Source organism: Danio rerio, chromosome 5, assembly GCF_052040795.2.
Source record: "Danio rerio strain M-AB ecotype USA chromosome 5, GRCz13ab, whole genome shotgun sequence".
In the NCBI taxonomy this organism is placed as follows: domain Eukaryota; kingdom Metazoa; phylum Chordata; class Actinopteri; order Cypriniformes; family Danionidae; genus Danio; species Danio rerio.
In genome coordinates this window covers 61,579,999-61,606,345 of record NC_141025.1, presented here as the reverse complement: position 1 = coordinate 61,606,345, position 26,347 = coordinate 61,579,999, and the positions used below count along the sequence as shown (strand labels likewise).

General features: G+C 42.0%; 2 protein-coding genes across 4 annotated transcripts in view; both read right to left on the bottom strand.

Annotated features, from left to right (window-relative positions):
- LOC147844409 (uncharacterized) overlaps nucleotides 1-26,347 on the bottom strand; it is a 681,160-nt gene that overhangs the window by 599,402 nt on the left and 55,411 nt on the right. The window lies entirely within an intron of this gene.
- Nucleotides 1-26,347, bottom strand: part of pcsk5a (proprotein convertase subtilisin/kexin type 5a) — an 84,624-nt gene that overhangs the window by 9,731 nt on the left and 48,546 nt on the right. The window contains exons 24-36 of the mRNA XM_087254253.1: nucleotides 25,881-25,949; nucleotides 24,589-24,631; nucleotides 24,355-24,497; nucleotides 21,662-21,862; nucleotides 20,481-20,564; nucleotides 20,203-20,398; nucleotides 9,866-10,077; nucleotides 8,199-8,441; nucleotides 5,423-5,656; nucleotides 4,352-4,526; nucleotides 3,343-3,560; nucleotides 2,386-2,486; nucleotides 2,104-2,299 (exon numbers count right to left, since the gene is read on the bottom strand). Coding sequence (XP_087110379.1) covers nucleotides 2,104-2,299; nucleotides 2,386-2,486; nucleotides 3,343-3,560; nucleotides 4,352-4,526; nucleotides 5,423-5,656; nucleotides 8,199-8,441; nucleotides 9,866-10,077; nucleotides 20,203-20,398; nucleotides 20,481-20,564; nucleotides 21,662-21,862; nucleotides 24,355-24,497; nucleotides 24,589-24,631; nucleotides 25,881-25,949 — 2,115 coding nt within the window. The remainder of the gene's footprint in view (nucleotides 1-2,103; nucleotides 2,300-2,385; nucleotides 2,487-3,342; nucleotides 3,561-4,351; nucleotides 4,527-5,422; nucleotides 5,657-8,198; nucleotides 8,442-9,865; nucleotides 10,078-20,202; nucleotides 20,399-20,480; nucleotides 20,565-21,661; nucleotides 21,863-24,354; nucleotides 24,498-24,588; nucleotides 24,632-25,880; nucleotides 25,950-26,347) is intronic.

Sequence of the window (26,347 nt, the reverse complement as noted above, 5' to 3'; positions counted from 1 at the left end):
CCTTCCAGCTGATTTGCACTCAGCCTTCTCCCCCTTTTCACTCACCTAACTCTAGTTATCTAGTTCTCTCCCTGCCCAGGCCCCCCTGTATATATATATATGCACCCACGCATATAAATATATATTTATATATAGTGCTGTCACCCTCACGCTCTAACTCCCGTGGAGTTAATCCCGAGCACCCAACTGCCATTTCACCCTCCAGCTGGGGCTTCACCGACCATTCCTTTTCCCGACTCCAGCTGGAGATAGCACATACAGCTCTCTCTCCCGCAGGAGAGCCAAGAGCTTCGTCTCTAGCAAAAGTCAGTAACCAGCCCCCCCCCCCCCCCCCCCCCAAAGGCCTTAGATTACCCCATTATATATTTATATATCTATATGTTTCATATAAATATATAATTATATATAGTGCTGCCACCTCCCAGCTCTTTCTCTGCAAGGAGTGTTCCTCGAGAAAATTACTCCGTCAGAGTCCCCGCCCCCCCTGCCCCCCTTCACCCCCCTCTCCAGCCGGAGTCCTTCCTTCCCCTTCCCTTATAATGACTCCAGCAGGATTCCCGCCCACCCCATGGCTCTGACCCCCGCAGGGGTCTCCCCGAGTCTCTACTCCCCCGCAGGAGTATTCACAGCCCACGCCAACTCTGCTCGGGTTCCCGCAGGAACCTGTTTCACCCTTTGCTCCAAAGGAGCCCCTTTACCTTTTCTTTTTCAAAAAACTATATCCAGCAGCCGGATATAGCATTTTAAGCCTTTTTGGGAGTTTCTTCGAATACACGGCTGCTGTCCCGAGCTTCATGCATTTGGGGAGCTCTCGAGAACCACCTGATCTCGTACTCCCCTCACATGCTCTATGGACCTGGCGGGAGCCCTGGGCTCAACTATTTCTGAGCTCAGGGTTCTCTCCCGGGACAGCATGCCAAACCTGCTTACAGTTGTCAAGCAATATCTAAGTGTGAACTCTTGAAGTGAAGTTTTGAAACTAATTTCGAGACGAGCACGCGATATAATTGACTGCAGCTGGCCACCTATCTACACTCATTAGTTAGCCAATCAGATCTATCCTAACTCACTATAAGTAGCCTAGCTAGATATTTTTTCCTTATCTTCGTTCCCTTATCTAAGTGTGAACTCTTGAAACAAACATTTTAACACAACAGTTGGATTTGTCCGTATTTTACCCAAATTTGGCCTAGTTGAATGCAACCTACACATAGCATTTAACTATTTTACTATTCAAGAGTTCACACTTAGATATTGTTTGACAACTGTTAGCAAGTTAGCAGGTTTGGCATGCTGTCCAGGGAGAGAGCCCTGAGCTTGGAAATAGTTGAGCCCAGGGCTCCCGCCTGGTCCATAGAGCTTGTGAGGGGAGTACAAGATCAGGTGGTTCTCGAGAGCTCCCCGTGGTAAAGGAGGAGAAGGGGTGGATGGGGGTTTCTTCTGAAAACGAAGTTGAGACATAGTTCCAACTAGGCTACTTATAGTGGGTTTGGATCAATCTGATTGACTAGCTAATGTGCGTAGATGAGTGGCCAGCAGCAGTCAATTATATCGCATGCTCCTCTCAAATTAGTTTGTGAAACTTCACTTAAAGAAACAATTCACCCTCAAATTAAAAATTCTAATAAAAAAAAAATCCAACTGGAAAATTCCAGTTTTTGTCAGTTGCTTTGCTACAATCTCAGATCAGAATTGAAGTTCTCAAAACTACCTGTTCTCAAAAGCCCACTCCAGAGTACCTGTTATACTGATAACATGACTAGTAATTTGTAAAAGAGAACTTGTCATTCTGACATCATTGACTTGTTTATTGTTACATAAATTTAGTTTTGAAACTAGGTTTTGCAGGTAAATGCTATGTTCCTTTGCCACAGTGGTTGCTGTAGTTTGGCTTCTTTAGCTAGAAAAGGTGCTGAGTGACGCGTGTCTGGCATTCTTATACACAACTAATTGTGATTGCTGCGAGCTTGGTTTTCCACATTTCATAGTAACAGCTTCACTTTCTTTCAATAAGTATATGTAAACAGTATTTTTAATTGGTGCCTAATCCTTTAGTACAAGTAACATTTTAAAGAAGAAATGTCACTTTTTAAGTCCAAATACCTCTGTTCTCTGTACAGTTACAGCATTCTTGCTGAACTGTAGCTGCGTCTTCCAATTCTGTGTTGGTGCAGCAGGGCAGACAGCGCCCCTCTGAGGCCAGGATGAACTGTGCTGGACAAATAGTGCAGTTATGAGGACCAGGACCTTTACATTCCAAACAGGACTCATCACATGACTCACAGTTATAGTCCTGCTCCTGTAAAGAGATCATAACAGCTATCAGATGACAAAAATCATAAAAAATGTTGTAGCTGGTTAGATTACACTATAACTGAATTTTACCTCAGACTTAGCATACTCTCCTGTGATGCATGGTGACTCACAAACACCCCCTGTGAGTGTAAAACCTGGATAACATGTGTCACAGTCCTCAACACTCTTGCCTGTTAATCAAAATATTTAAATAATATTTAGTTAAAATTGTCTATCATACCCCATTTAAATATGGAAATTCATGTAAAAAGAAAAAATGTGGTCAGGATTTGCCCAGAAAGGACACTCAAAAATACCAGAGAAAAAGAAATCCAATGATAATTAAATTGTCCATTCACTGTTACTTATTGTAGTATACACAATGTCAGTTTGAACAAATATAAGTAATCATAAAGTCTATTTATGTTTGTTCTCATAAAGAAATGACAAAATAAAAGTCTATCATCTAAGACATAAAACAAAATGTTTCTGTATAATTATTTCTGTCAAATATGTATGCAATATGCAAAATATTTGTCTAACCTTTTTAATATAGCAGGAAAACTTGACAACCTCTATTTGTGGTTCTTTGTCGCTTTTGAAACACTGTCCTTTTTGTCGTCAGATGTCATATTTTTTAATGATGAGATTGCGATTTAATACATTTAAAATATATTTACCTCAATTTAATATTGAATATTACACTAGTGTAAAAGTGCATTACTAGTGCCAATGAATGTTGGTAAGCATATAATGTAACTCTATTTAAAGCATCACAAAAGATTATTAAAATAATCATTTAAAATATACTTGAAAATAAAATCTTTAATTTGGCATTATTACATTGTGCACTTTTTTTTCATGAAAGCATACTCAATTTAAATGAATTTTTAAATGCCCTTTCCTTTAATTAATTTCAGCTTTAACAAATTTTTTATGCTCTTAATATATGCAGTACACTACAAGTGTGCTTTTAATACAACAAAGTACTCTTTTAATAGGTATGTTTAGTAAATCGACAAGTTTGAGAGAAATATTGTTCCATACCTATGCATGTCCTGCAGCTGGGGTGGCAGGCTTCACATGTTTTGTGGTGTGTGTCATGATAGTATGATTCGGGACAGGAGGACACACAGCGTCCCTGTTTTCTAATAAACAGCATCCCCTGTCTGCAGCTCACACACCCCTCTGCCCCTGCCTGAAGACACTCTCCACAGCTCTCATCACACCGCTCGCACGTACTAGACACAGCTGAAGCGTAGTACCTGGAAAAATACATTCAATTATTTTAAACAGAAAGCTTAATGCATTCTCTATTAAAATGATAAATATATTAGTGTCAACACAACAAACAATCAAAAGAGGGTTTCCGCAGTTTTTATGTAGGTAATTAAAACTTTTCTGAATACCTTTTTAAGACCAAGTAAAGAAAATGGCCCCGGAAAAGCAGATGAAAATGAATGAATGAATTATTTAATCCTTACTGCTTCAATTTAAAATGAAACATGAGGAAACAATTCCTTAAGAAAATCAATGCCATGATCATGTCAGTTTAATACTTTCTGCTCTGATTTAAGACCTTTTTAAGACTTTATTAAGACTAATGAAACCCATATAAAAATATTAGATACAATTTTATATTAAAGGAAAACAAAATTGCGGAATTGTGGTAAATTAGCCACATTGGAGGGTCTTTCTAATGTCATGGCACAGCACCTCAATAGGGTTCAGTCTAGCACATTGACTAGGCCACTCTAAAGTCTTTATTTAATATTTTTTTCAAGCACTGTGAAGTAAACATGCTGATGTGCCTTGGATCATTGTCTTGCTGCTGAACCCAATTTTGGATTTCACTAACACATGGCTGGAGATTGTCCATCAGGATATTTTGGTACACAGCAGAATTTATTATTCACACACCTTCTACAACTTTTGTCTCATCAGTCTACGGAGTATTTTACTTTGATGTAATGTTTTTAAAATAACTAATTAAATACCCATTTGTAAGAATAAATTAGCCATATGCTTTACTACAGGTATTGTATATTGTAGTTACCCAGAGCGGCATGTGTCCACACATTCTTTGACGTCTCTATAAAGGTGATCTCTGCAGCTCAGGCACTCATGGCTGTGTCGTCCCATGCAGGTCAGACAGTTTGGATGACAGGGTTCACAGCGCTGTGTCTCCCCACTGAAGTATTCATCTGGACAATTGTTCACACAGCTGCCATCTGTAAATGAAAAATGGAAGTTTTGTTCAGAATAAAGTCTATGACATATTGTTTAAGCCTCTATAGTTATCATTATATTAGAATGTGGGATTAATGTATTTACATGGCTCATTCTAACTAATCAATACATGTACACTAATTAACAAGCTACACAATCCTATTTAAGATTTAAGTATCATGAGAAACCTAAATCAAAATGCTTTTTATTGATGTACTGTAGGGATAAGACAATATTGAGCAGAGAAACTATTTGAAAACATGGAATATGTAACAACAACTATTGACAAAATTGCCCCTACATTTGTCCAAATTAAACTCTTCATGATATTTTCAAAATATTATAATGATTTCTGAGATCAAATAAATGTGAACTATTCCCACAAACCTAACTCCTAAACTTAAGACTAGTTTGTGGTCTATTGTCACATATTTAAGATTGTTAAATGTACTGTTATTAAAATTTATTTTTTCCAAATGGGGATTTTTTGAATCCTCAGACTATTTGTGCCTGAAGGTTAAAAAAAATCATAATACTGAGAAAACCACTTTTAAAGTAGTTTTACACAAGACATATTTCTAATCAAATGTTGTCTGATTGATTTATTTCTGGAAGAAAATTTGCAAAATGTCTCAACGACAGATGACATTTATGTGATATTCTAATGATAAAAATCAATAATATTGGCTAATACAAAAGATTCTTCACTATTCCCACAAATATACTTGTGTTACATAAGACAAATAGTTTTGTGGTTCAGGGTCAGATATAAAAAAATAATTTTATTTAAATAAGGCACATTTATTCAGACTAAGCTTTCTCCATTCTCTGATTTACATGTACATCCTCCTCTTCTTCTACATCAATAGAGTAACAGGCACCAGTTGCATGAACTCACTAAGCAGATAATGTTTCTGGTTGCAGCTGAGACATTGGTCCTGATGTGGGCCAGAGCACTCGTGACAGTACTTATGACATAAATGGCATTCTCCATCCTGGTTACTGTAATGATGTGAGGGGCATGTGGTGGGTGTGGCACAGCGTCCATGGGCATCCATCTTCAGGCCCTCAGAGCAGCTGGTGCAGGACGTGTCGTGTGGACCAGAGCAGGTTAAACAGGAACTATCACAGTCTGCAGAGCAGAGACATCACACGATCAGCATTATCTGGTCTAATAATTTATAGAATAATCAATTAAATTGTGCTTTAACAGTATCATAATTGTTAATTTCATTTTACTAGTTACATTTATTTATTTTGCAGTTATACAAAGGAATTTTCAGAAGAGCTGCTAATTTTTTTTCCCCTGAAACATTTTGATACATTTCTCTGATCAGTTCAATCCTTATATCACAATGTCAATTGTGCATATCAAAAAAGCATTTTAAAACAAATTTTGTCTTCTTTGGTACATTGATACAATTGATTATGTGCAATTTTAAGCTGTTCAAAAGCATTTTCAATTGTTTGTCAAAAAATGCATAAAATTCTAATTCTTTGTTAAATACCCCCCCCCCCCCCCCATACCCCCCAATTTCTGTTTTCAACACATTTCTAAACATAATAGTTTTAATAATCATTTAAGGCTTAACTAGGTTAATTAGGTTATCTACGCACCGTTTCCCAAAATCATCGTTAGCTAACTAAGGCCGCAATTTCTGTCGTTACAAACATAGTTTGTTGACTTGCTGTTTCCCAAATCTGTCGCTCCAATTAACATTGCATCGCAAACTGTGTCGCAAACTTCGCAACTACACCTTGAGAGCTGTAGTTTGAAACATGTTCCTGGCTGTGTTCTATTTCCACTAATCCTCCCTATGCCCTATTCATTTAGAACATTTTAACATTCAAAGTTGGAATTATAAAAAATAAAAATGAATTAAGGTCATCTTTTTTAGGTGTAATTTGCTCTCTAACTATTTTTGCAGTTCAGTTTTAGCGATTTTCATGTTTACAATTGTGCTCTCTTCACAGTGCACTTTGAAAACATTGACGTAATTTTGAACACAGCCTCATGGCGAAAGCTATAGATGACCTATTATTTAAAATCGGAATTTATGTTACGTCTCCAAAGCTTGTGAAAACAAAAAGCATTGATTAATTCTTTTTATTTATAGTATATGTACTGTATATGACATGGGCCTGCTGGTTCCTTTCTGCTGTGGTTTACAAGTGTCAAATTGTAAAAGTAGACTTTTCTAAAAAAAAACCAATAAAAACATCCTGTCTATTAATAATAATAATAATAATAATAATAATTGTCATTAATATTATTAATATTATTAAATTTTCTTTTTTCATTTCTAATATATTCTAAAAGTTATTGTACTTATTTATTTTATTTGTTTGTTTTCTTTATGGCTTAGTCCCTTTATTTATTCGGGGTCACCACAGCGGAATGAACCGCCAACTCATCCAGCATGTTTTTACGCAGTAGATGCCCTTCCAGCGCTAACCCATCTCTGGGAATCACCCACACACTCATTCACTATGGACAATTTAGCCTACCCAATTTACCTGTACCTCATGTCTTTGGACTGTGGGGGAAACTGGAGCACCCGGAGGAAACCCAGCGAACACAGAGAGAACATGCAAACTCCACACAAAAGCGCCAACTGACCCAGCCGAGGCAGGAACCAGCGACCTTCTTGCAGTGAGGTGGCAGCACTACCTACTGCGCCACTGTGTCACCTTTTTATGTATGTATTTATTTATATGATTTATAAATAATATTAGATTACGTGTTAGCTTTTGTAAGTGATTTTATGTTTTAAAATAGGACATATCATATTCTCAATAATATTTGTAAAAAAAAAACATTGGCCCTATGTGCCATTTACATATATTTCAGTTAATATGGAAAGCGAAGGCATGTTTATATCAAATCTATTATTGGATTTTATTTTAAATGCGTCTGTAAAACAATATAATTTGTACAAAGAAAGGATGGGAATCATTCTTTAAAGAAGTAGTTACTTAGAGCGTCATTATGGGCATTTTACGTTATAACTAACATGGTTCAAGCGATGGATCTGCAACAGAGAAACTATGGGTTTTGGGAAGCACTCGTCACTACATCGTTCTTTTCCCAAACGATGCATTGTACTATGATAGTTCAGCCACGAGTTACGTCGTTGTTTGGGAAATGCAGCCCAGGTTAGGGTAATTAGGCAAGTCATCGTATAATAATTGTTTGCTCTGTAGACTATAAAAACACATAGCTTAAAGGGGCTAATAACTTTGACATTAAAATATTTTTTTAACAAAGTGAAATCTGCTTTTATTCTTTATTTCATTATTTATTCTTTCTGTTAAACATCATTTAGGAAATATTTAAAAATAAAACAATAAAAAGGGGGCAGTTGTCATTCTGGTGGCAATTAAATAATTTATTAAATAAATAAATTAATAATAAAAAAAAGAACATAAAAAACAGTAGAGGAAAAGTATGAAAATGATTTAAGAAATGTCCAAACAAGACTGAAAAAAAGTAATTTCCCACAGAGCATACAATGGGAATTTCATAAGGCTCTTTTAAATATATAAGCACATAAGATCTATATTTTTCATTAAAACATTGTCAAACACATATTTGTGGTTATTTATATTACTTTAATAAATTACAAAATGTTATAAGACAAGGGGGATTTTTAGAAGAGTGAATGTAGGCTCACCTATGCACTCTCCTGATCTGCTTTCCCTGTATGTATGTGAGGAGCAGGGAGTTAGACATGCTCCGTAGTGCAGTGTGCTGTCACTGTCTGAACAGGCATCACAGTTGTTTGATTCAGGTCCATCACATAATGAACAATCCACATGGCAACGTTTACAAATGCCTTGATTCATGTCTTCAAAAAACCCATCAGGACACACGGCTATGCACTGACCCACATGCAGGAAGTAGTCTTCTTTACACCCTATAGTTAAAGAACACAACCATTAAAGAGACAAATGAGATATTTAATGACCAATTGTAAAAATAGATTTTTTTTTTCTAATTAGGCATTCAGTGCTCAGTTTCACTTCATTTTAAGGTGTTTCTGTTATAGTGTAACTAATATGTTACCGCAGAGTAATACACTGTAAAACCCAATAAGTTAAGGCAACTCAAATCATTTGAGGTAACCGATTGCTAAAATCCATTTGAGTTCATAAACAAATCCTAATGAGTACTGTGAACCTACTCCATTTAGGTTAAAGTAATGAGATAATTAGTTAGTAGCAGGTGTACATTGTTAATGCTCAATCAACACTTATTTACTCATTAACTTCAACAATGAGTTCAAAACTCTTTTCAAAGGAGTAGAATTAACAAGGTATTTTGTGTGAAGTTTGCATGTTCTCCCCATGTTTGCGTGGATTTCCTCCGGTTTCCCCCCCCCCAAGTCCAAAAACATGTGGTATAGGTGAATTGGTTAAGCTAAATTGTCTGTAGTTTAAGTATTTAAATGAGAGTGTATGGATGTTTCCCAGTGATGGGTTGCAGGTGGAAAGGCATCTGCTGCATAAAACATGCTGGATAAGTTGGCGGTTCATTCCGCTGATTAATAAAGGGACTAAGCCGAAAAGAAAATGAATGAATGAATGAATGAATGAATGAATGAATGAATGAATGAATGAATTTTATGTTAACTATACCCTCTTTTAAATTGATAAATTTGACTGTTGGGTTTTACAGTGTATTGACTACATTTACATTTAGTCATTTAGCAGATGCTTTTATCCAGTGTATTGACTACCTACATTTACTACTGTATATGGTCAAGTATAGGATGGTGATTCCATCATCCTAAGGTCAGTGAGTTTTTGTATAGTACCTTATATAAGCTCTGTGGTTGACATAACTGAATATATTATCCTGTTTTTGAATTTCGTACACTACCATATATACATCAGTCACATTTTTTATATTTTAAAGCATTCAATTGATTGGAAAACGGCAAATAAGTGGCTAAAAGAGATGGTAGAGTTTGTAAGGACTTAACCAAATAATAAAAGCAAAAATATGCTTGATAAGATTAATGTTACAGAGAACATGCGAAAGTAATGTAAACAGATGTAATGTAATTGATGCTACAGAGTAAGGGCAATGGGATTGATCTAAACTGAACCAACATTGAAATTCAGATGTGATGTAAATCTAAATAAAAACACTATTGTCTTGTAGAGCTGCTTTACAACATACAGTAATTTAATTAATCTCTTTAGCTGGTCATTGAAACTATTTGTAACATGGTAAGATGCATGTTTTACCTCAGTGACAGCTGTTGTACGTCAATAAAATATCTTTATTGCTCTTATTTTGTCAATAAATCTTGAAAACCTGGATGATGTGTCTTACCTGTACAGCCATCCTCAGAGCAGATAGCACAGTTTTCTTGGCACTGCACACACTCCCCGTTGCTCACTGTGTGTGCAGATGGACAGCTCGACACACACTCATGTTTGTAGAGCAGAAGTGTCCCTTCACAGCTCATACAGTGTGTTGCATTCTTCTCACAGGACGTACAAGCAGATGCACAGCTCTTACACACCTGACCTACAGGGTATCCTCTGAACACATAATTCAGGTATACACTGTTTAATACAATATACATAATATCCTAAGGTAACAATTTATTTTAAGGTTTACTTGTTACACATTTTCTATGCACTTGCTATAATAATTCCATCTAATTATGCACAATTACATGCAAACAACCCTAGACCTAACCTTAATCATGACCCCAATCATATAGCAACTGCATGCAATTCATTTATAATACTAAGTATTTAAATGAATAATTACAGCATTACAAGGGCACTTTCAAATAAAGACTTACCCACCATGATTTTTACAACTGACCCATTATCATAATTTTTTTTTCATTTAAACGTAGTTTGCTGGTACAACAAGGGCACTTTCAAATAAAGAGTTCCCCTTCGGTTGGGGAACTTCAGTGCCATGAATGGGAGGATTCGGATCAGAAGCCGCTTATCTGGAGAGTATTGAACGGGCCAATGAATGAAATTAATTGGCAGCGTAAGCTTGCGCAGGTGTGCGACATCTGCAATTATCTCAGCATATAAGCACACCTGAAGCCAGCAGACGCCATCCTTTTCGCTTCAGATCCTTTCTGAGTGAGTCGATGAGGGTTCCTCTTGCTGATCAGCACTTCAGAGCGAACGAGTGTGTCTCCCGGTCCAGAGTGGGTCTTCGCGGTGGCAGACGGTCGAGCTGGGTTACTCCCTTGCCTGCGGTTCTTTGGGTCCGGTCCTCCAGAGCGGTGCGTATAGTTGCAACTTTCCTAAAAGAGCAACACAGTCGTGCAGCACGTCCTTTTCAGGATGGCGCTCCGACTGTGCGTTTCTGGATGCGGGGGTTTCCTGTCTCCGGATGATGGACACGATCACTGCATTGCATGTTTGGGGGTCCAGCATGTTAATGCGGTGCTCGCGGGCGGTTCATGTCGTCATTGCGATGCCATGACCGTTGCACAGCTAAGATCGCGGCTAACTTTCGCAAGAGAGCGAGCCACCCCAGTTGCCTCCTGCTCTAAAAAAGCAGCGGGCGCTCGGGCAGATCTGAGGGTTTCAGCGGGAGCTAATCCGCCGCCCACGGGCTCGCGGACCTTTCGCTCCTCACGGCGCTCCATCCAAGCTTCGGGTGGTGAGAGTGATCCGTCTAACCAGATGGTAGCTCTCACACTCGCTGACACCGGAGATCAGAGGTCCTCCGCGGCATCGGAGGGTGGGCTTTCACTGTCCGACGAAGATCCGGACCCGCTCGCCCCCTCCGGGCAGGTGAGCGCTGTCAAATCGGATCCTGAAGCGGACATGTTAGCCGTGCTTTCCCGGGCTGCTTCGGCCGTGGGGTTGGAGATGGTTTATCCCCCAGCTCCGCGGCCGGACCGACTAGATGGGTGCTACGTAGAGGACCAGAAGGCGAAGCCTTCGAAGCCTCTCGTCCCCTTCTTCCCGGAAGTGCACAGTAGGCTCACGCAGTCCTGGAGGGCACCTTTCTCTGCCCGTGCTGCGAGTGCCTCCGCCCTCACCGCCCTTGACGGCGGAGCTGCCAGGGGGTATGAGGCGATCCCGTCAGTGGAGCGCGCTATCGCGGTCAATCTTTGTCCGCGCGGCGCCTCTACGTGGCGGGGTTTGCCCCGCCTCCCGTCCAAAGCCTGTAGGTTGTCTGCCTCCCTCGGAGCCAGAGCTTATAAGGCTGCGGGCCAGGCTGCTTCTGCTTTGCACGCGATGGCCACCTACCAGCGCTACCAAGCGCAGGCGCTGGCCGAGCTGCACGAGGGCGGGTCCAAACCAAGCTTATTACATGAGCTGCGCACCGCGACCGACTATGCTCTTCGGACTACTAAGTCCGCCGCGTGTGCGCTGGGGAGGACGATGTCCACACTTGTGGTTCAGGAACGCCACCTCTGGCTAAACCTGGCCGATATGCGCGACGTTGACAAAGTTCGCTTTCTTGACTCGCCCATATCCCAGGCTGGCCTGTTCGGCGACACCGTCGGTGAATTCACCCAGGAATTCAGGGCGGTGAAAAAGCAGTCGGATGCGATGGGCAATGTCATCTATCGGCGTGGCCGTAAGCCCGCTCCGCCCGCCGAGCCATCCACCTCCGCTGTTCCTCGCCGAGGGCGCCCGCCAACGAGTGCTGCCCCGCCCCCGCCTGCGCCTCCGGCGCTCACCTCGAAAGCAGGCAGCCCCACCTGCCCAGGGTGCCGTTAAGTCCGGTAAACGGACCGCGAAGCGTCCCTGAGACAGGCCATCCGGAGAAGAGGAAACTTGCTCTTTCCCCGCTGGAGGGCGGGGCCCCGATAACAACGGTACTTTTCAGTGCCACCAAAACATCAGTAAAAGAGCACTTTTTCCCTTCCCCGGATGTGACTGCACGAGTTCTGCCAGTCCGGGACGCGCTGCCTTCCGGCTCGCAGACTCTACGTGCTTCGCCAGTGGCTCACGAGCGCTGGGGGGGCGGTCTCCCTTTCCTCAGCCCTCCAGCCCCCTCTCCGGAGTCAGGGTGAGGAGCCAGAGCGAATCGCTCTCCTCCAGCTCTTCCGCGGGACCCTCGTGCTTCCCGGATCGGCACACCCACTCCGCGCTGCCCCACCGCTGGTACGTCAGCGATTGTAGCGATGACTCCATTAGCGAGGGCTCTGCCTGCCTGGTCAGCGCGGGCCAGCCCCTCGCGGTGGCTCATACGCACAATCAGACTCGGTTACGCGATTCAGTTCGCGAAACGGCCCCCCAAGTTTACGGGCGTGTATTTCTCCAGGGTCAACCCCCTGTCCGCCCCTGTCTTGCGAGAGGAGATTGCTGCCCTCCTGGCGAAGGGTGCAATCGAGCCGGTTCCTCCAGCCGAGATGGAGAGTGGGTTTTACAGCCCATACTTCATCGTACCCAAAAAGAGCGGTGGGTCACGGCCAATCCTAGATCTGCGCGTTTTGAACCGCTGTCTGCACAAGCTGCCGTTCAGAATGCTCACGCAGAGGCGCATTCTCCAATGCGTTCGTCCTCGGGATTGGTTTGCAGCCATAGACCTGAAGGACGCGTATTTCCATGTCTCCATTCTTCCACGCCACCGGGTCGAGCGTGGCAGTACAAGGTCCTCCCCTTCGGGCTCTCTCTGTCTCCGCGGGTCTTCACCAAACTCGCGGAGGGTGCCCTAGCGCCCCTTCGGCTCGCGGGCATTCGCATACTCAATTATCTCGACAACTGGCTGATTTTAGCCCACTCGCGGGAGCAATTGATTATGCACAGGGACAAGGTGCTTAGGCATCTCCGCCTACTGGGGCTTCAGGTCAACCGAGAAAAGAGCAAACTCGCCCCCGTGCAGAGGATTTCTTTTCTCGGGATGGAGCTGGACTCGTTCACCATGGTAGCGCACCTCTCCGAGGAACGCGCTCGCCTGTTGCTGAACTGTCTGAGGGAGCTCGACAGCAAACTAGTGGTCCCACTGAAGTTCTTTCAGAGGCTCCTGGGGCATATGGCATCCGCAGCCGCCGTCACGCCGCTCGGGTTGCTCCATATGAGACCACTTCAGCACTGGCTTCACGATCGGGTCCCCAGACGCGCATGGCACGCGGGCACACACCGGGTCTCGGTTACTGCGCTGTGTCGCCGCGCCCTCAGCCCTTGGAACGACCCCTCGTTCCTACAGGCCGGTGTGCCTCTAGGACAGGCGTCCAGCCATGTTGTTGTTTCAACAGACGCTTCCAACACGGGTTGGGGGGCCGTGTGTCGCGGGCATGCGGCTGCGGGCCTCTGGAAGGGTGCCCAGCTGCATTGGCATATCAATCGCCTAGAGCTGTTGGCAGTGTTCCTCGCTCTCCACCACTTTTTACCGGTGCTGGAGCGGCAACACGTGCTGGTCAGGACGGACAGTATGGCGGCGTATATCAACCGCATGGGGGGTATGCGCTCTCGCCGCATGTCTCAGCTCGCCCGCCGTCTGCTCCTCTGGAGTCACCCGCGGCTGAAATCGCTGCGCGCCATTCACGTCCCAGGCACGCTCAATCGTGCAGCCGATGCGCTCTCACGACAGCTGTTACGCCCTGGAGAATGGAGACTCCACCCCGAGTGTGTTCAGCTGATATGGGCGCGATTCGGGGAGGCCCAGATCGATCTGTTTGCTTCCCCCGAGAACGCTCACTGCCAGTTGTTTTTTTCCCTGACCGAGGGCTCTCTCGGCACGGATGCACTGGCCCACAGCTGGCCTCGGGGCATGCGCAAGTATGCGTTTCCCCCAGTGAACCTGCTCGCGCAGTTTCTGTGCAAGGTCAGGGAGGACGAGGAACAGGTTCTGCTAGTTGCGCCCCTTTGGCCCAACCGGACCTGGATATCAGAGCTCTCACTCCTCGCGATGGCCCTCCCCTGGCGGATCCCTTTGAGAGAGGACCTACTCTCTCAGGGACAGGGCACCATCTGGCACCCTCGCCCCAATCTTTGGAACCTCCACGTGTGGTCCCTAGACGCGAGGAAGACTTAGGTAACCTACCGACTGCGGTGGTTAATACCATCACTCAGGCTAGAGCCCCCTCCACGAGGCGCGCCTACGCCCTGAAGTGGAGTCTATTCACTGAATGGTGCGTCTCTCACAGAGAAGACCCCCGAAATTGCCTGATTAGTGTTGTGCTCTCTTTCCTTCAAGAGAAGTTGGACAGCAGGCTGTCGCCCTCCACTCTCAAGGTTTACGTGGCCGCCATCTCCGCTTATCATAGCGCGGTAGCTGGCGGCACCGTGGGAAAGCATAACCTGGTCATCCAGTTCCTTAGGGGTGCTAGGCGAATTAATCCATCTCGCCCCCCTCTCATGCCCTCTTGGGATCTCGCCCTCGTTCTCACGAGTCTGCGATCCGATCCCTTTGAGCCACTCGAATCAGTATCTCTAAGATTTCTGTCCCTGAAGACAGCTCTGCTGGTTGCGTTGGCCTCCATCAAGAGGGTCGGGGACCTGGAGGCATTTTCGGTCAGTGACTCGTGCCTGGAATTCGGGCCGGATTACTCTCACGTCATCCTGAGACCCCGCCCCGGTTATGTGCCCAAGGTTCCTACCACCCCCTTTAGAGATCAGGTAGTGAACCTGCAAGCGCTGCCCCCGGAGGAGGCAGACCCAGCCCTTTCTTTAATTTGTCCAGTTCGCGCTCTGCGCATTTATGTGGACCGTACTCAGAATTTTAGATCATCTGAGCAGCTCTTTGTCTGTTATGGCGGTCGGCAGCAGGGAAGTGCCGTATCGAAACAAAGATTATCCCACTGGATTGTGGATGCCATTTCACTCGCTTATTCGAGTCGAGGTCAGCCGTGTCCCCCGGGAGTTCGTGCACACTCCACTCGGAGCGTTGCATCCTCTTGGGCGCGTGCACGCGACGCCTCTCTAACAGACATCTGTAGAGCTGCGGGCTGGGCGACACCCAACACATTTGCAAGGTTTTACAATCTGCGAGTGGAGCCGGTTTCCTCAAGGTTATTAGGTAACCCTTTGGTGATTGAGGAGACAACTCGGTAGGGTGTTGAAACACGCTTGCGGCGCCATTCTCCCTAACACGGAGGTACGTGCGCCTTTTTTATCTGTCAGTAAAGTTCCCCGTCAGGTGAGCCCTGCAGATTCCTCCGTGGCCCCCAGCACTGACTCAGCGGAGGAGTCACTTGCTGGCCCACTACGTTGTAGGTCTGCCCGCTGGTCAGCCCGCGTTTTGGGTATAGGTGCCTGCTATGCGTGATCCCCACTAGGCGATCCCATATGCTTATTCCGCCACGGTTAAGTCCCCCCCCTGGGCGGACCCGTGTCTTCCCTCTACGCTAACCACTCATTTGCTATGCGTACTCCCCCTTTTTAGGGCTAGTCCATAGGTAAATTCTGCCATCTATCCCCCCCTTGGGTAACGGATGGCCTCCGCAGCGTCCTCCCTATCGGGATTGCACGCTTCCCAACGTACTGTCGTATTTCCTAGAATTATCTAGATGCTCACGACTTCCCAAAAAATATATCTAAATCCGTAAAACTTCTGTTGAAGTAGGATAAATTAGGGCCAGGGACACGTTGGAGGACCGCGCCCCCCATGATGTGGGTGCGTCACGCTTGCTTGACTATCTCCTCATCGGGGGTGTTGGTAAGGTGCAGTCATTATGGCGCTTTCCATATTCTCCCATTCATGGCACTGAAGTTCCCCAACCGAAGGGGAACGTTCGAGGTTACAGAAGTAACCCTTCGTTCCCCGAGGAGGGGAACGGAAGTGCCATATTCCGTCGCCATAATGACTGTCCCTTAGCTGTTTGAAAGTCTCTTCAGCTTAAAAGGATGGCGTCTGCTGGCTTCAGGTGTGCTTATATGCTGAGATAATTGCAGATGTCGCACACCTGCGCAAGCTTACGCTGCCAATTAATTTCATTCATTGGCCCGTTCAATACTCTCCAGATAAGCGGCTTCTGATCCGAATCCTCCCATTCATGGCACTTCCGTTCCCCTCCTCGGGGAACGAAGGGTTACTTCTGTAACCTCGAACGTTACCCACCATGATTTTCACAACTGACTCATTATCATATTTTTTTTTTCCTTTTACGGTGCTTGCTGGTAATGTGGCTTTTCTCTTTAGAGGTAACATTTTAATCTTTAAGGGGTCATATCATGTAAATCCATCCATTACATATGTAAGCAAGTAAAAAAAAAAAACATACAAAGTAGTGATTAGGGTTTTTCTTAGCATCCTATGTGTGTACAGTTTTATGCAAAAATTTGGGTACCCCTTTGTGGCTGCATAATTATTTGTTCTTTCTTTATAAGAGAAGATCACAGTGAAATGCCATCCGGCTTCTAGTGAAAGCTAGATAATGTAATCTGTTTCAGACAAAAATCAGTGGTGTAGTTGAGTGTGGTGTGTAAAATTAAATTGAAAAGTGAAAAATATGCTAAGCAAAAGTTTAGGCACCTTCTCTTTTTGTGAATTTTAAAACCTGTAGTCACTTAATGCTGATTGATTACAAAACAGAATTGATTTGAGCGACTCAGCGAACCTTAACAATCCTAACACAGGTGAAACCAATCATGAAAGAATATTTAAGATATAGCTGATTGCTTGTTGTGCTTCTCCTTATTGTGAACCAGAAAGTAGGAACACGGGAACCTCAATAGAACTTCTTAATGACCTAACAACTAGGATAGTTCACCAACATCAGTTGAGAAGAAGGATGCAAAAACCTATCACAAAGGTTTTAAGTCTCTTTCTCCACAGTTAGAAATATAGGAAGAAAATGGAAGGCCACAGGAACAGATCTTGTGCAGGAAAGATGTGATAGACCAAGAAAAATATCTGAAAGGCAAAGGTGAAGAATGGTTAAAATGGTCACAGACAAACCACAGATCACCTTTAAAAAGCTGCAGGAACATCTTGCTGCTAAAAATATCATTGTACATCATTCCACAGTACAGCTCACTCTTCACAAAGAACAGCTCAATGGAAGGTGTTGCGGAAGAAGCCTTTTCTGCATTCTGCTAACAATAAGAGTCGTCTGAGGTATGCAAAGGCTCATCTGGACAAGCCTGAATCATTTTGGAAAAAATATACTGTGGACAGATGCCACAATCATAGGTGTTTTGCATGGCATAAAAAGAACACAGCATTCCAGGAGAAGAACCTGCTCCCTACTGTAATATTTGGTGAAGGGTCCATTATGCTGTGGGGATGTGTGGCAAGCACAGGTACTGGAAACCTTGTCAGAGGATACTCCTGGGTTGGATGTTTTAGCAGGACAATGAACCAAAGCACAGTTTCAGATCTACCGAGGAGTTTATGCTCAGACACGATAATGTTCTAAAATGGCCTTGCCAGTCCCAGACTTGAACATCATCATATCATCATAAATTTATGGATTAATTTAAAAAGGGCTGTTCATGCTTGGCACCCATCAAACCTAAATTGGAGAAATTGTGCAAGGAAGAATGGCCCAAAATGCATTCACCAATAATTCAGGGACTATAAAAAGTGTCTTCAGACTGTTAATTCAGCAAAAGATGACTGTACAAAATATTGATGCCATTGTTTTGTTGGGGTGCCCAAATTTTTGCACCTGTCTGTTTTTGTTATGACCTAAGTTGCATTGCATTTGTTGATTAAATAAATGTTATGTCAGAACAAAAGTGCTGCTTTTTCCCAAGGGGATAAAATATATGCAAATAAATTTGCTGATTTGAAAGGCCAACAGGCTATGAATTGCAATTATGAAAATGATCAGGGTTGGCCAAACTTTTGCATAAGACTGTTTGCTGTTATTTCACTTTAAGTGCATATTTGTACATATATATACATATATATTGCTCAGCTGTTTAACTGTCAGCTTATGATTTCAATCCAACGCGGAAAAAAGTAGTTCCCCTTCGGTTGGGGAACTTCAGTGCCATAGAGTGGATTGATTGAAATCCATGAATGGGAGATTCGGATCAGAAGCTGCTTGTCTGGAGAGTATTGAACGGGCCAATGAATGAAAATGAATTGGCAGCGTAAGCTTGCGCAGGTGTGCTGCATCGCCAATTATCCCAGCATATAAGCACACCTGAAGCGAGCAAACGCCATCCTTTTTGCTTCAGATTCTTTCTGAGTGAGTCGATGAGGGTTCCTCTTGCTGTTCTGCACTTCAGAGCGAACGAGTGTCTCCCGGTCCAGAGTGGGTTTTCGCGGCGGACCTCTCGCTCCTCACGGCGCTCCATCCAAGCTTCGGGTAGTGGGAGTGGTCCATCTAACCAGATGGTAGCTCTCACGCTCGCTGACACCGGAGATCAGATGTCCTCCGCGGCATCGGAGGGTGGGCTTTCACTGTCCGACGAAGATCCGGACCCGCTCGCCCCCTCTGGGCAGGTGAGCGCCGTCAAATCGGATCCTGAAGCGGACATGTTAGCCGTGCTTTCCCGGGCTGCTTCGGCCGTGGGGTTGGAGCTGGTTTATCCCCCAGCTCCACGGCCGGACCGACTAGATGGGAACGACTAGATGGCTTCGAAGCTTCTCGTTCCCTTCTTCCCGGAAGTGCACAGTAGGCTCACGCAGTCTTGGAGGGCACCTTTCTCTGCCCGTGCAGCGTGTCCCTCCGCCCTCACCGCCCTTGACGGCGGAGCTGCCAGGGGGTATGAGGCGATCTCATCAGTGGAGCGCGCTATCGCGGTCAATCTTTGTCCGCGCGGCGCCTCTACGTGGCGGGGTTTGCCCCGCCTCCCGTCCAAAGCCTGTAGGTTGTCTGCCTCCCTCGGAGCCAGAGCTTATAAGGCTGTGGGCCAGGCTGCTTCTGCTTTGCATGCGATGGCCACCTACCAGCGCTACCAAGCGCAGGTGCTGGCCGAGCTGCACGAGGGCGGGTCTAACCCAAGCTTATTATTGAGAATTATCTAGATGCTCTCGACTCCCAAAAAATATATCTAAATCCGTAAGACTTCTGTTGAAGTAGGATAAATTAGGGCCAGGGACACGTTGGAGGACCGCGCCTCCCATGATGTGGGTGCTTCACGCTTGCTTGACTATCCCCTCATCGGGGGCGTTGGTAAGGTGCAGTCATTATGGCGCTTTCCATACTTCTCCCATTCGTGGATTTCAATCAATCCACTCTATGGCACTGAAGTTCCCCAACCGAAGGGGAACGTTCGAGGTTACAGATGTAACCCTTCGTTCCCCGAGGAGGGAAATGGAAGTGCCATACTCCGTCGCCATAATGACTGTCCCTTAGCTGTTTGAAAGTCTCTTCAGCTTAAAAGGATGGCGTTTGCTCGCTTCAGGTGTGCTTATATGCTGGGATAATTGGCGATGCAGCACACCTGCGCAAGCTTACGCTGCCAATTCATTTTCATTCATTGGCCCATTCAATACTCTCCAGACAAGTAGCTTCTGATCCGAATCTACCATTCGTGGATTTCAATCAATCCACTCTATGGCACTTCCGTTCCCCTCCTCGGGGAACAAAGGGTTACTTCTGTAACCTCGAACGTTCCTCATACAAAAGGGTTTTTGAGAGTCTCCATGTTTGATTTTGTTTTTATATATGTTGTATAAACACACACACACAATTATATATATATATATATATATATATATATATATATATATATATATATATATATATATAAATGATGAGAAATATAGCATAATAACTATACTACAAATGGAAACAAGCTAAACAAATAAACAAAGAAAATAAAGGTTCTAACCTTGTGCACTTGCGTACACACTGGCCAGCCTGCAAATAAAGAGGGTTTTTGCGTGTTGACTGGCAGCGTGTGCAAAGCTGTTCATCCTGGCACTGGGCACAACCTTGTGGGCATGTCTCACAGTGACCACTATCCTTACTGCCAAAGCTACCAACTGGGCATCTTGCTACACACTGATCTGCATTCAGATATCGACCTGGAACACACATACAAAAATGTCTAAATATGCTTTTATCCAATCCATCTTTTTCACAAGTCATATTTGTATCATTATGTACCTTTGACACATGTGTTGCACTGATTCTTCATTTTCCCCCAGCAAGATTCACATAAAGGGTGACAGGCCTCACACTCCCCATCATCTGTGAGAGATCAACAGGAACATCAATTAAATAAAGTAATAAATAAAGAGTCTGTGCCTTTTTAGGACAATATTTAGTTGAAATAACATTTGTAAATCTGGAATATGAGGGTTCAATAAATCTTAAAACTTTTATGGTTGCACTTTATTTTGATGGTCCATTTGTTGAATTTAAGTTACATTGCATCTAAATGGCAACTAATTCTCATTAGATTATACGTAGATTGTTAGGTTGGGTTAAGGGTTAGGGTTAGGGTTAGCATAAGTTGACATGTACTTGCAAAGTTTTGCATAGTTAATGGAGCAGTGTCACGGTTTATTCTTTATTTAGCCTTCCTTCTATATTATTATTATTATTATTATTCTCCGTGATTTTTGTGTTGTGGTGGAAATTATTACTAATTGCTGTTTCTTTTCTTTGAGGCTGGCTCCGCCTTGCACCTGCCGCTAATTCGGCTTGTTGCCTTTATAAGCTGAAGCTGAGTGTGTGTCGGGGTGGCTCTTGTTTTCCAGCGCGTCTGACTGATCTACCCGATCTTGTCTCTCTTTGGAGAGTATGACCCTTACTTGCTGAGTCTACGTATTTTGCCCTGATGAACGTCCGAAACTTCTGTGCACGTTTTGTGCAGCCGCTGGCCCGCTGCTGAGGAGCCATGCTGGTGTTGTGCCGTTTCTTTGATCTATGTTTTTTATCAATATTTTCTTTATGATTTATGTTTTGTTTAAGTAATTGCTTTGACTTGGATATTGTTTAATTAATGATTTTATATTTCTGTTGCCACCTTAATTAATTAGGACACCTATATTCTGGTCTCTAAATAAATAGAGAATTGTATTTCTGGTTTCTGTGTCTTTTTATGTTGCTAACCCCTTCCCTAGACGAGCCTTAAAAACTGGAGTTCGTAACAACAGTATCAGCAGATATTAAGCACAGTCTACTAATACTCAAATGGACCATCAAAATAAATTGTTACCAAGTTTATATGCATTACTAATCAAAAGGTTTTGATATATTTATAAAGGAAAATACTTAATATTCTAATGAAATTACATATGTTTGTTCTCTTATTATGACCCTAGATTGACTCCATATCTTACCTGTGAGATACATCTGTGCAGGGCAAACATCCTGTTCAGATACACAAGCTCCATTGTCAAGCGTCAGTCCCTCGCTGCAGCTTTCACAGTCACTGTCCTCCGGGCCACTGCATGTCTTGCAGTCTGAGTGGCATTCCTCACACTCCTGAGATTCGTCATCATTATAGAACCCATCTGGACATTCACGAACACATTTCCCATCTGTAGGATACATGGAGATTGTGAAAAACCATGAAAAGATTGTCAAATTCATTACAAATTTAGAGGTCTATATACACTACTTTAAATGCAGATAAAGCTAAATAACTAACAATTTAACTTGCACTCTAAGACAAAAAATACCAGTTTCTTTGGTTAAATTGTGTTCTTTACACCCCAAGCAAAATAATTTTGAATTCATGATGCACAGAAGGACATCTAGAAATTATAAAGCCTATTCAAGTGTAAACAGTTGATACAAAATTCAACTTTAAGAAGACTACGTTCTGAAAAAGATCTCATGGGCTAAATTCTTTCCTGTGGCTGTAACAGGAATAATACACAAACAAAAAAAAACAAAAAAAACTGTTGCACTAAAAACAACTTATAAACAACTTAGAATACCATCATTGTAGAATATGAGGCAATAATAGTAATAGGAGGAAATGATAACTAATTAAACCATCTCCAAACCGGAAGACATACTAGGGGATGTGCTAAAAAATGAAAAAATATTTTTTCAATATTGATAAATATTTAAAAAGACTGAAAAGTCCACAGGAGACCTAAATATTTGATTTCAATTGTGTGTGTGTGTGTGTGTGTGTGTATATATATATATATATATATATATATATATATATATATATATATATATATATATATATATATATATATATAAATATATATATATATATATATATATATATATATGTATGTGTGTATATGTATACATAAATAATATGAGGAAATGATAACTAATTAAATAATCTCTAAATCGGAAGACATACTCGGGGACGTGCTAATACAGCCCCACTGAATTATTTGACCCCGTTTATTTTTTGCTCCAATTTCTGTTTAACGGAGAGAAGATTTTTTTAACACATTTCTAAACATAATAGCTTTAATAACTCATTTCTAATAACTGATTTATTTAACTTTACCATGATGACGCTAAATAATATTTTACCAGATATTTTTCACGACACTAATATACAGCTTAAAGTGACATTTAAAGACTTAACTAGGTTAATTAGGTTAACTGGACAGTATAGGGTAATTAGGGAAGTTATTGTATAACGATCGTTTGTTCTGTAAACTATGGAAAAAAAATTGCTTAAAGGGGCTAATAATTTTAACCTTAAAATGGTGTTTAAAAAATTAAAAATTGCTTTTCTCCTAGCCGAAAAAAACAAATAAGACGTTCTTCAGAAGGAAAAATATTATTAGACATACTTTGAAAATATCCATATGTTAAACATAATTTGGGAAATATTTAAAAAAAAAAGAAAAAAATTCAAAGGGGGGGCTAATAATTCTGACTTAAACTGTGTAAATATATATAATAAGGGTGTTACGATAGGCATATTCATATTGAACTGTTCGGCACCAGACTTTCGGTTCAGTAAGCTTTACAAACCGAAGGATTCAATTCAGACTAACATCTAAAAAGATAACAAAGAATTAGTAACAAAATTTTATGTTTTCAGTGCAACAACGCTCAACATGGCATCCCAAGTAACGTGGCAGACAATATGCTGCCTTCCCCACTGTCATGTTAAACAGTAGAACATCGCTTTATTACTCAGACTATCACTTTATTAAAGCATGCACTCATTAGTAATCCTGCTGCCTTCTGTGTCAGATTGCTCCTGCTGGCTCTGCCCACGTTGCCCAGCAACACTGGACCCCGACACAAAACAGCCAATCTCAATAACCTGTTCAAATATCACCACACCAGGTTGTGCCTCCAAACACAACTCCAGTCAGGCACGCGCAAAATTAATTAGCAAAATGGCTAGTAACTTTAATGTAATCCCAAGTCTCCCGGAAGTTTTGGGAGACTCCTGGATGCCTGCAAACGAATGCTAATCTTTGGGAAACTGTGCGTCTACCACCTCGGTCCTTAAATACGTCGCACACCCCTCTCCACCGCATGCCTCCCAGCTCTTCAGGTACGTTGGGCACAACTCAACCCACCGCTCAGGTACATCGCACACACACGCCTCCACCGCTCTTCAGATATGTTGCGCACCATCACCACTACAAAGAAAGTGGTGGAAAAAAAACAACATCTGCTAATTCAGTAAGCTATTTTAGAGGTAACATTTAGGCATAATAACTTCTTTACACTGACATCACGGAATCAGTAACTGGAACTGGAACAGCATTCAGACAGACAATTCCTACAGATTCGAACAGGGCTAAATAAATTGGTACATTTATAGCTGTGCATATGAGAGATCAGTCGGTTGTGGAAATTTTGAGTTTTAAGAAAATGCTAACTGTAATAGAGTCCCGTTACATTATTCCTTTATAAGCCCATTTCAGTCAGATAATTCCTGTTTCAGATCCACTAAATTGGCAGGTGACAGTCAAATCATGCAGATCTGTGCTGTCTGAAGAAAAGGTGGACACTCATCTTTCTAAAAAAAAACAAAACAAAACTTAAATATAGATTGAAACTGAGTTCCATATAAAACTCAGTGTCTCACTTGATATGAAGAAGTCAGCTTCACACCAGCTGCACTCATCTTCATCACAGTTGACACAGTCATGTTCACAGGACACACAGCTCATGGTCTCCTCCACTGGGTATGTCTTAGAGGGACAATTTTTGTAGCAGCTTTCCTCAAACCTGTTAAACACATATGCATTTCACTAACATCTCTGAACACCAGAAATTTGTATAATTGGATAGTTTTGTTATGACATTCAAATATTCTTACCTGTAATATCCATTAATGCAGGATAGACAGTGTTTTGGATTATCTGTAAAACATAGAAGAAACAGCATATTATCAAAAAGTCAAAACAATTTGTACCCAACAATTAGACATATGCCAATATTCAATAATTTAATATATATATTTTTTATAATGAACATGCACAATTTTTATATTGTGAGCACTCTAAAATACAGTGAGTAACTATTATTTAAACTTTTAGAGTGCTTTTTAAGAATATTTACATTGCATTTGTTTTGATTGTCATAGCAAGACATAGTGCTTGGAGATTATACAATGACCAGTGACCTAGCCTGTTCAGAATGCTGAAAAACTACACATCTGCCAGTTCAATGAACTACAACTCCCGTTACGCACCTCACACACACCAGTTCCAGATTCCCTGATTTTCTTGTCCTGTCTACTGTGTTGTTTTATGCTGTTTTGCTGCCTGTCCCGACCAATCGCCTGTTTTTCTGACCACGCTTTGGATTACCTGCCTGCTCCTGTTTGGTCCTCTTGCCATTGCCTGCCTGACTATTCTATTTAATAAAGCTACACATGGATCCTCACCTCTGTTGCAACCCAACTCATTACTGGAAATTTAATTGATTATTAGCTTAATAGTTCAAACATTAGCAGTTTCACATGTTCACCTGGCCTACTATATGCTGAAATATTGACTGAAAATGCTCCAAAAGGCTCCAATAGTTAACATTATATAATTTAACTAAACTCGTGTTGAAAATTAAAAATCTATTATTAGTTTTAGATGGTGTCCATTTCTTAGTTAATGCTCAATAATGTGTTGAAATTATAGTCATAATCTGATCACAATTGTTTTATTAAATATAGAATAAATTAATTTAAATTCAGTGGTATTTTTTAAACAATGACGTACCAACCATAATAAATCTGATGTTTTCTCTCTGATTATAATTCATTAACTAACATTCACTAATGACTCTTTATTTAAAAGTGTTACCTATTGTATTTTATAATGCTTTTGCAAATTAATTCGGTTTCCTCAGCACATGTATATACAATAAAGCAATATGCTAAGTATTTTTTTCTCATTATACCTTTTAAATGTACTTTTTTGCAGTTTATGTTAATATTGGCATGCTACTATATACAACGGTAAACAATTCCATATTTATTCACAATAAGAAAACCTGATACTGTCATAAGCCACCCATTGCAGGAATTATATTCTAAAAGTAGTTTTGATATAAGACAGAGCTGTAGCAGCAGTACTTTTCGCCTTAGTAAACTCAAGAGACTGCTGAACTTACAGAGAACACACTTATGACATCCCTCTTCACATGGCATGCAGTCATCATATTCTGGGTCTTCCACCTCTCCTAAAACACACACATAAATTAGGTAACAATAGCATATTCATATAATAATATGTGTGCTCAAAAATGCACATAATAGTTTCAAACTCTCAAAATGTCAAATGTAAGTGACTGAAAACCAATGGGAAGATAAGGGCCATGCCTGTATGACTTGCACAGAAAAGAGCAGCTTTGACAGTAATTTTTTTATTTACAGTAAATAAATCTATTTGTGCTAAATCAAAATAATGTCACCCCATGTTTCCCATTTGATACATGCAAATAACAAATATGATATACAAGTTCATATTTGCTTTTTAAATATATAAAAATATTGCAAAGCCAGCCATTTTACATGTAGAATTATGCAACCACTTGAATTTCAAATATGTACACATGTATTGGAATATAATAGATATAAT